General features: G+C 54.8%; 1 protein-coding gene across 1 annotated transcript; it reads right to left on the reverse strand.

Moving 5' to 3' along the window:
- Positions 1 to 651: 651 nt before the first annotated feature.
- LBRM_35_3400 (receptor-type adenylate cyclase a-like protein) lies at positions 652 to 4866 on the reverse strand (the record flags this gene model as incomplete). Its single annotated transcript, XM_001568909.1, has 1 exon — positions 652 to 4866. One exon carries the CDS (start codon positions 4864 to 4866, stop codon positions 652 to 654), a length of 4215 nt encoding a protein of 1404 aa, XP_001568959.1.
- Between the last annotated feature and the right edge of the window lie 4350 nt (positions 4867 to 9216).

Consider the following 9216-nt stretch of genomic DNA (forward strand, 5'->3'; position numbering starts at 1 on the left):
GCACAGACTAAAGAGCAACAACGGCTTCCAGTTATGAATCAGAGTTCCCACCTTACCCATTCTAATCTTTTTTTTTTCCTTCTGCTCAAGCGCACGTTTACTTTCGAGGTTGATTGGGTAGTGCTGGTGGTGACGGCCATGCAAAGGGAATTGCCTACTACACTGGGGGAGAGGAACTTTCTGTGGATCGGCTTTTTCTTTCCCTTTTCCTTGAACTATGGTGATCGGGTGACGTTCACCGTCGACACGCACACGTCGACAGCGCCCCCTCCCATGGCACAGTTTGCCAGCAGAGATGGCAGAAAAGCAAGAACGGAAAAAAAGAGAAAAACACGAGGAGCTACCCAGAGCTGCTCAGGGGCTTGGTAAAAGAATATCAACACAGAGAGAGAGAGAGACCTACACGTATGCGCATCGATGTACCAACTCGAGCGAAAGCTCCGACACGACTGGTAGATCCACGTGCGCGGCCTTGAACAGCTATGGCGACGGTTTGAGGAGCGGGAATAAGTGATGATGGTGGGGGCGCGGACAAAGAGTGAAAGAGCGGGGTACGACTGTGGCGTAGGTGCGAATGAGCAATGCAAGGAATTCCCATGCGTACATAAATACCAACGCCAATAGCGCCCCACACGAAAACACACGCCTGCGCTACTCACTGCCGTTGAACACCATCGCGCTGTATCGCATTTTGTACCCGTTGACGTGGCCCGTCATGAGCACCTTCGTCGCAAGAGGTGGCACGAGCAGGTCACCCTCATACCAGCCTGTGCTCTCCGCTTGGGTGACTCTTCCAGCAACATCCGGGCCCCACTCCACCGTGCTCGCGCGGCCGACAGAGAAGTAAATATGCATAGAAAAGTTAGTAGTATCATTGTAGAAAGCCCACCGCTTCGTCGCCTTGTCAATGATGCGGAAGAGCAGCCCATTACCGTTCCCAAAACAAGCGCTCACTTCATCGCCGCTGATTCCTGGGGTGCCGTTCAGGTACACTGTCGTCGCCTCGCAGACCTCCTTCAGCGGCTTCTCGGTGAGACCTGTACTGGGATTGTTGGATAACGTTAGCAGCTCGCCGTTGTCCAGCACCAATACCACGGTGCTGCCCAAGGTCTCTTGGCTCGACTGCTTCTCCTCAGGCCAGTCAATCATGATGGTGCGCCGTCGCTTCACTTCCCCTGCAACTGGCGATTCCACATCGCTGAGGAAGACACTACTGTGCCGGTGCAATCCCGGCGCGGCATCTCGGTGGCCTGCCATCTCTAGCGACGCGGCGTTGTCCTTGATTTCAGCCGTAGGGCCAATCCCATCGCCCTCCTTCTTCTTGTGGAGGAAGTCGATCACGGCCGACGTGCGCGTGGCCACCGTAAGCATCAGGGCGTGTAGGTATGCATCCTTGGACGTGAACATTTGGCGCGGAGGGTCTGACAGGCAAAAGCACTTACACGTCTTCAGGAGCAACTTGATTTTCTGCTGACACGTGTAGGGGCTGAAGTATACGTCCAGAACCTCTGCCACCGATTCGATGCCCGCCGGCGTCTCGATGGTGGGCTCCTCTTCCACCAGCATCGGATTGCCCTCTTTTAAGTTGGGGGCGATGCCAGCATTGGTGCCGACGGCGAACGACGCCAGCGGGTTTGCCTGGACATCACGCGCGCTTGAAAGGAAGATGCGGCTTGGCACCGTGCGCAGTTCGTACATCTCGATCGGTGCTGTAACGCCGCGTAGCTGGTGCGGACCGAGGGGCACAAACTGTACAGTGCTTTGCTCCTCCTCAGTGAGGGCTTCCACCACGCTCGAGGTGCAGATGACTTGTCCACCGCAGCTGATGCTCTCCGTGCGTGCAGCCGTGTTGACGACGTTGCCGTAGTAGTCGTAGCCTTTGGTCACCTTGTCGAGGTGTACCTCCACCAGACCGCAGTGAATTCCGGCACGAACGCGTAGACCGCTCCACGGGCTCGTCCCGCATTCGCTGGGGCTGGTGCCCCCGGTCTGTTTTCCGAACGACGCGTAGGCGTCATCAATGACCGTCGATCCCCAGTCAGCTTGCTGAAGCTCTAGCTGAAGGTCGCGCGCGAGTTGCACAGCGGCGAACGGCTCTTTACACGCAATCATGAAGGAGTCGCCAATTGTCTTGACTTCGTAGCACTTGTGCTTGATAATCAGCTGGCGAGCCAGCTTGTGATGCAGCGCCACCGCGGCCGCCATGGCCTGCGGCGCTGTCGCCCAGAGCGCCGTACTGCTCTCAATATCCGTGAATATGAGCGTCACAGGCTTGTTATCGTCCTTTGGCGCGTTGCGGTTGTCGCGGCTGTCGCCAAAGCCGAAGGCAAAGATGATGCCAGCGGCGGCCATCACAGCCACAATGACCGCGCCAATAATCACGGAGGTGATGATGGTTACCTTCGGTGTGGGGCTAGTCTGCTCTTTGGCGCTGCTGCTGTTGCCCACATCGGCTGTTTCGACGTGACCGAAGAGGTCGACAACATACGGCCCAGCGATTGGCCCATTGGCTTCCATTAGCATGTCCGAGTAGGACCACAAGTAGATGCCACTCGCGCCGCCGTTCACGACGCCAGTGCACTCCACGTTTTTACTTTCCATCGAGTACTTACACCCCGTGCGCTGGAAAGGGCCCATTGTGAGGTCATCCACCTGCAAAACCTGTTGCGTGTAGAGTGCATCCAAGAGCCCACGACTCGATGGGTTTGCGGCATTGCTACCCATCATGCTGAGCGCGCGCAACGCGACGTAGCCTCGCATCGAGGCTGGCGAGTGGTAGTTTGGCCCAATCGCAGTATTGAGAAATGATGTAGATAGTGTAGATACGTCCCGGCTCTTTTGCACCCAGGGCGGCAGGTTCGTCAGAAAAAGCAGACGTTCGCCGGAGGAGGTGGGCAGGGTCGTGAACTTGATTTGGATTTCACGGTACCACTGCGTCATTTCATCGAACAGGAGTATCACCCGTGTATCTACGTTACTTTGCATGTACGCCGCCAGTGTGCCGATGTCGCTCAGTATGACTCCAGTCAGCAACACAAGACCGGATGTCGGAAAGTCGCTAGAGGACAGCGCCTTACCAGCATCTAACGTTCTCGTAGATTTTATGGTGACGCCAGCGTCCGCCATGATTCGGTGCAGCGTGCTCTGCATCGCAGTCGCCGAGTCACCGGAGTTCCGCACCACGGCGTGCACATCTGGGGCGATGGCCGACTGCGCTACCCACGTTGCCACCGCACCCAACTGCTGCTCGTTGGTCGCTGTCAGGTAGATGACGCTGCTCACATTCTGGTAAAGAGTCGGGTGCAGAAATACAGGGTCTACCAAAACTTGCTGCACGGGGCTTTTGTCAACGCCAACGGAAGCGGCTCCAAACACAGCTGTGGCTGATGAGCTGTCGAGTACGGCCTGCCAGGCAGCACTAGATAGGCTCTCTAAGGGGCCAATGGTGGTGCTGGTGAAGGTGGCTGAGCCCATGGCAGATGAAATGGTGTTCTCCATTTGTGTTGTCATGTAATCGGAGTTTTCGCCAATGGCTTGATACTGCACGTAGCCCGCCCGCACCATCTTGCCAACGCGCAACGTGACATCCGCCGCGTGGCACTCCCATGGCTTCAGCCTCAGAATCGCATTGGGCACCGACGTCAGCCCATAGTAGGCGTTCTTTGCTCCATCATACATCTTTGTTAAGGAGTACAAAATCACCATACGGCCGCCCACGTTGCACGCGCTGCTGTACGCTCCAAGAACAATCTCCCCACCGATGGTGTAGAAGCGCTGCTGAAACAGACTGTTGAAATAGCTCTGCTGGGTTGGCGGCTCGGTCCAAAGAGTATAGGGCTGTAGCGTCGCCACAGTTGCTTGGGCAGTGATCCAGCCTGCGACGGCGTCTACGCCATCCGCACTGCTGGAAGCGAGTGTTGGGTCGACGCTACCGTAGTCCTTTGTGAACTGAGCCATTGAGACTGCAAAGTTGGTGTCTTGGGGGTGCGGGTTTGTGGAGGACACAATTACGTTGCTGGCAGGTACGGATGGAGACGTTGCAGCGAGGTACTGGGAAGCGGCGGTAGCGATTAGCCACGAAGGCATCAGGAGGTTACTTACATTTGACTGCGAAATAAGCCTCGCAAACATGCGGTCGGTATCACTGCTAGCAGGGGGGAAGAAGAACACGACAGAGGTACCTTCCAAAAAGTGGTCCACAAACGCCGCAAACTTCGCTGCATCGTAGGTCTGGGCCGCGTCATAGGTTGTGACAGTGCCGGTGTAGGCAAGCTCGTTGCTGCGTCTCAGAAACTCTTCGTACACCGCAGCACCCGCACTGGTTCCGCCTGTAGCCGTGCTCGCGTATACGAAGCCCATTTTCGGAGGGACTCCACTCGTCATTACATACGACAGCAACCCCAACATCTCCGTTGCAGGATCGGCGTTTGTGAAGTACACATGGTTGGACATACTTCTCGTGTCGAGTACGCCTTCAGATATGGAGGTGACTAGTGTGCAGCTGGTGGATGATGACGCTGCCACTATACTGCTCAGATGCACGTCAGAGAGCGTAGACATGTACACATTCAGCGTACTACCCGAGCCGTCCGTAGGTGTCCATGTTGAAGGGTCCGTCAGGCTCTCGCGCGTGCAAGCAATCAAGGCCTTTTGAGCAGTAGCATCCGCGGCGTTCAGCGCGATACTCGACTTCTCAGACGTCTGCAGAAGAACGCACTGAACATCAAAGAAATTGCATAGGTTGTCACTCTCAGCCGACACGGGAGCGCAGGGGACGAGCAGCAACAGGAGGAGCAGAAGCGTAACTGATGGATGCGTGCTGCCGCCTTTGCAGTGATTCATCATGAGCTGTTGTGTCTGCAGCATGCGAGAGAGAGAGAGAAGCACGAGGAGGATGAGGAAGGAAGGAAGAGAAAACAGCGAGCGAAGGAGCGAGAGAGAGCACAAGTGGAGCGTCGGAACACACCATGAGCCTCAGCAACAACACCAAAAATGCAGGGGAAAAAAGGCGGACGCTCGTAAATAGCAAGAACAACAGCACACAAAAAACACTGATGAAGAGAAAAGAGAGAGGAGCATGAGAGATGGTGCGAGGGTTCTGACAACTATCAAAGTGGTTGGCGTGTATATGGAGGGGTACGGGCGCACTTGTGCCGCATATACTCGCGGTGACCGAGAAAACGGGGAGGGGGGAAGGGGGGGGGGAGCGACGAGAATCAACAAAAAGATAAGAGAGCGGGCACAGCACCTGCAAGGGTTGTGCGTGCAGTTTTTCTCGCTGATCCTTCACACAGAAATGCACATAGGCACAGAGAAACCGCCAAGGAAAGGGGCACTCGAGGACGGGGAGGCGCACCTTTCGCAGCGTGCAGAAGAAGAGTGGTGAAAGGTCGGAGAAGGAAGAGAGGGGAAATGGAAGGAATCAATAATGTAGACCACCGTTGCATGTCTGAATATGTGTGTGCGTTTTATTAGCACAGAACGTGTTCGATGCTCCCTTCTACGTCAACACTACTGTGTGCCAAGAAGGATACCAGCACGTGCAGGTGCAGTTCTTTTTTTTAATGCTTTTGGAGGTTGACCTATTCAGCTCGGGCTGCGCGCTGTGCATGCAGCTGCGCCTCAAACTTTAGACGGTGCGAGTCAGATTGGCGGCAGGAGAGAGCGAGAGAAGACGAGGGGCTATCGCAGGTGAACGTGGAGGCCTCCTAAGAAAGACCTCCCCACAAGACGCAGCGTTCTCCAACTTTTCGTCCCCTCTTTGTTTTCCCCCAACTTGTCTCTGATCTTCTCTTTTGCCTTTTTTTATTGCCTCGCGTGTTTGCAGTGCGTTTCACAGTGTTGCACCCGTGACAGAGAACAACACACGCACAGGCACAGTTCCACGCCGAAAGAACGCCCAATTTCACCACTCCCCGGCGTTGCAGAGGACTAGTGTACATGTGGAGTGGACTGACCAGTGGGACAGGAAGCCCCCCCTTTGCAGCAGGAGATGTGGCAGTAAGGAAGTGAGGGTACATGATACTCAGCAAAGAAAGTGCAGGGATATTTAACCGCTTGCCCCACTCACTTGGCCGTGCCAGGCATGGCTGTCTCATCGGCAATGCGAGCCAGCAGTCGATTGTACAGGTTCTCGAGCGTGTCCTTGGTCGTATCGCTGCGTCGGGGTTGCGTAGCTGAGTGCGCCGATACCGCAGCAGCCATGTTATCCGCAGGAGGGGGAAAGAGCTCGATCACAAAGTCCAGGCTCGGTTCACTCATTGGCAACGTGTAAACAGGCCGTGCTCGATCGCGCAAGAGGGTCGTTCTAGCCACCGATGCACCGGACTGCGTGTAGTGATGCCGTACCCACGCACATGTGTCGTAGTACTGCTGGGGGACCTTGGCCATTGCGAAGACATGTGGTGCTCGCAGGTGAAGTGCACACCCCCACCCTCGCACAGACCCTTTCTTTCGCACCAGTCCAAAATATTTCGGGAAACAAAGCTTAAGTATACCCAGCAAACACGTTTTCACCCGTTTCGTTGATTTGCGTCTCTTGCGTCCCACGTGATTACAAGTTGGCAAACGGTGTCCTCTCTGCGTGCTTGTGCGCTTTAAATATGCCCAAGGTTGTAGTCTGAAGAGTAGGTGAGGAGGGGGAGGAGGTTCTGGCAGGGGTGCGAAGCGTCATCAGCAGCAGCAGTGGAGTCAAGGAGAAAGGCCAATAAGAGCTCAAGTCGGTTCTCTTGGCGATTGAGATGCTGCAGACCTCTTGCGGCACGGTGAAAGGGTGAAGGAGAGGAGGGGAGAGGAGGGAGCGGGTAGGTACCGCGTGAAAGGATACGCGAAAAATGCAAGTCTCAAACAGTTCCTGCAGCCGCTTGTCTTCTTTTCTTTAGCTTCAAAGGGCTTGATAGGGGCTCTTCGCTAGCGTTTTTTTTCCTGCCTTTCGCTCCCTTTCCGCGGCACCTCGAGCGCTGCTGCCGTGTGAGATGGTTGAGGAAAGCAATCCGTGCACGTGGCCATTCACCTCCCCGCAACTAGCATTCACGTCAGTTTCATACAGCGCCGTTTCTTTTCTGAGGAATTTGTCGCTTCTTCTTCTGTTTGTTACTTCTTTCCTACGGTGTGTGTTTTCTCTCCCTCCCTCCCTCTCGTGCTTCCGGTGCGGGCTTGCGCATCAAGGGAGTTGGCAACGAGTGCAAACCTGAAAGGACATGCAGAGAAAGGCGTTACAACTCGATACAACTACACGAGTGGTGGCGGTGGCACCCATCACCTGGCGGTTCATGTTAGGCGAAAAAGTGAAACGCTGGAAATCGCCCACGAAGGAGAGCGACAAGGGGGAATGGAACAGGGGATGAAAGGGAGAGGAAAGGGGTATGGTGTCACCCTGCCAGTGTCTCCGAATGTGGTGGTGGAAATGGCTGTTGGGGCGGAGAGGGAAGAGAGAACAGGGACGAATAGGGGGCGTTAAGGGTGGTAGTGGCGGTGTGGGGATATCTCAGGAGGTGTGTAGACATGAAAAAAATGTTATCGCATCACACCTAAATAATGAGCTTCGCAGAAGAGGAAAGGGAAACATACAACACACACACACACACACGCATGAGCCCACACAGTGGGAAGAAGAGGAGGGAGGGGGGCGCGGTAAGAAGGGGGAAGGGGAGAGGAACACGAACGCACGATGAGCTATGCAAGCAGCGTCGAGGGGAGGTGAGGGTAGTGGGGGGGGGGACAGGGGTGGGTTAGCGCTCTCGCAACAACAGCATCCGAAGGGTAGACAGCATACACGTTGACGTTCACTCAAATCCACTCGCACAGGGATTTCAAAGGCGAAGTGGCCAAGAGGGAGAGGGTCTGATGGGGCACAGAAAGAGGAAAACGAACAGAAAAACACGACAAAGCCAAACGCAAGCGAGAAGGTGCTGAGACTGAGGGGGATCTGTGGGAGGTTCTGGTGAAGAGTCAAAAGACAACAGAACAGGAAGGAGAGGAGAGCGAAAATCCTTGTTGATTTTAAACATAAAAGGAAACAACAACAACAAAGACGACAGCGCAGTGGTGAAGGGGCCTCCAAAACAACACGAACACAGCAGCAACAACGGTGACAGCGCAGTGAGATGCGCAAGCGAAAAAGGATACACACCTACCTGTCGATTAACTTGCAGACGAGGTACAGGCACACGCATACACCCACTGAACTCAACGACGACAGGTGGAAAGACAAGGCACTCATGCGCACAAGACGAAGGAAAGGCAGAAGAACGATCGAGGGGGCAAAGGCACAAGACACATGACCGCAAAAGAGAAACTGTGGCAGAGTGCTAAAGGGACGCAGCGCCCTCTAATCCGAACATCCACGGTAAGCGAGAACGAGTGAGAGAAAAGGACAGCCGCTGCCGCCGCCGCCGCAACGAAAGAAAGAAGAAAAAAAAAGGTGCACAGAGGAAACCCAAGTTAAAAAGTGGCCCTCCAAGACGCAAAATGACCCCCCCCCACACACACACGTGGGACGGGGTGCGGAGGAGCTCGATGCGCCCCATCGCTTCCTATCCCACGCTTGCTTTTATGCTTCTCCTTTTGCGTGTGTGAGTATTTCTTGCCATGGGAGAAGGCCAGCAATTCATGCACACCTACACACACGAATACCTCCTGGCAACTAAAGAAAAACGAGCCAGGGTGGTAAGGAGTGAGTGAGCGACTAGGCGCGCAAAGAGAGAAAATCTGGCGATGGAAAAAAAAAGCGAGGGGGAATTAAGCGGCGGACGGATTCGACTCCGCGAAGCTTGACGGAGTAGAGAGGATGGGACAAGAAAAAGGCGTAATAAATTACCCAAGTAAATACGCACTCACATAGGTGCTTCAAAGGAAAAAGGGCACAGACAGGAAAACACTCACCTCCCCGAGCGAGTGGTGAGAAGGGACAAAGGTGGTGCGTGTGTGTGTGTGTGTGTGTGTGTGGGATGGCGTGTCCTGGTAGTTTGCTACAGGTGCATTTTTACCTAAGGCACATCTGCACTCTCCACTCGTCCGCTTCTCCACCAACTTCCATGCACTCCTGTTCTCTTTCCTCTCTCACCCACGAAGACTCTGCTTGTTGTGCTACTGAAGGCATTTTAGCTCAACTTTATTGAGGCGAACACAGAGTACGCAGACGTCAGCGAATGCCGCAGGAGAAAGGAGCCAGGGCAAGGAGAAGAGAGAAAGGGAATCCACCAGGCGTCCTATGTC

Source organism: Leishmania braziliensis, chromosome 36, assembly GCF_000002845.2.
Source record: "Leishmania braziliensis MHOM/BR/75/M2904 complete genome, chromosome 36".
Classification (NCBI taxonomy): domain Eukaryota; phylum Euglenozoa; class Kinetoplastea; order Trypanosomatida; family Trypanosomatidae; genus Leishmania; species Leishmania braziliensis.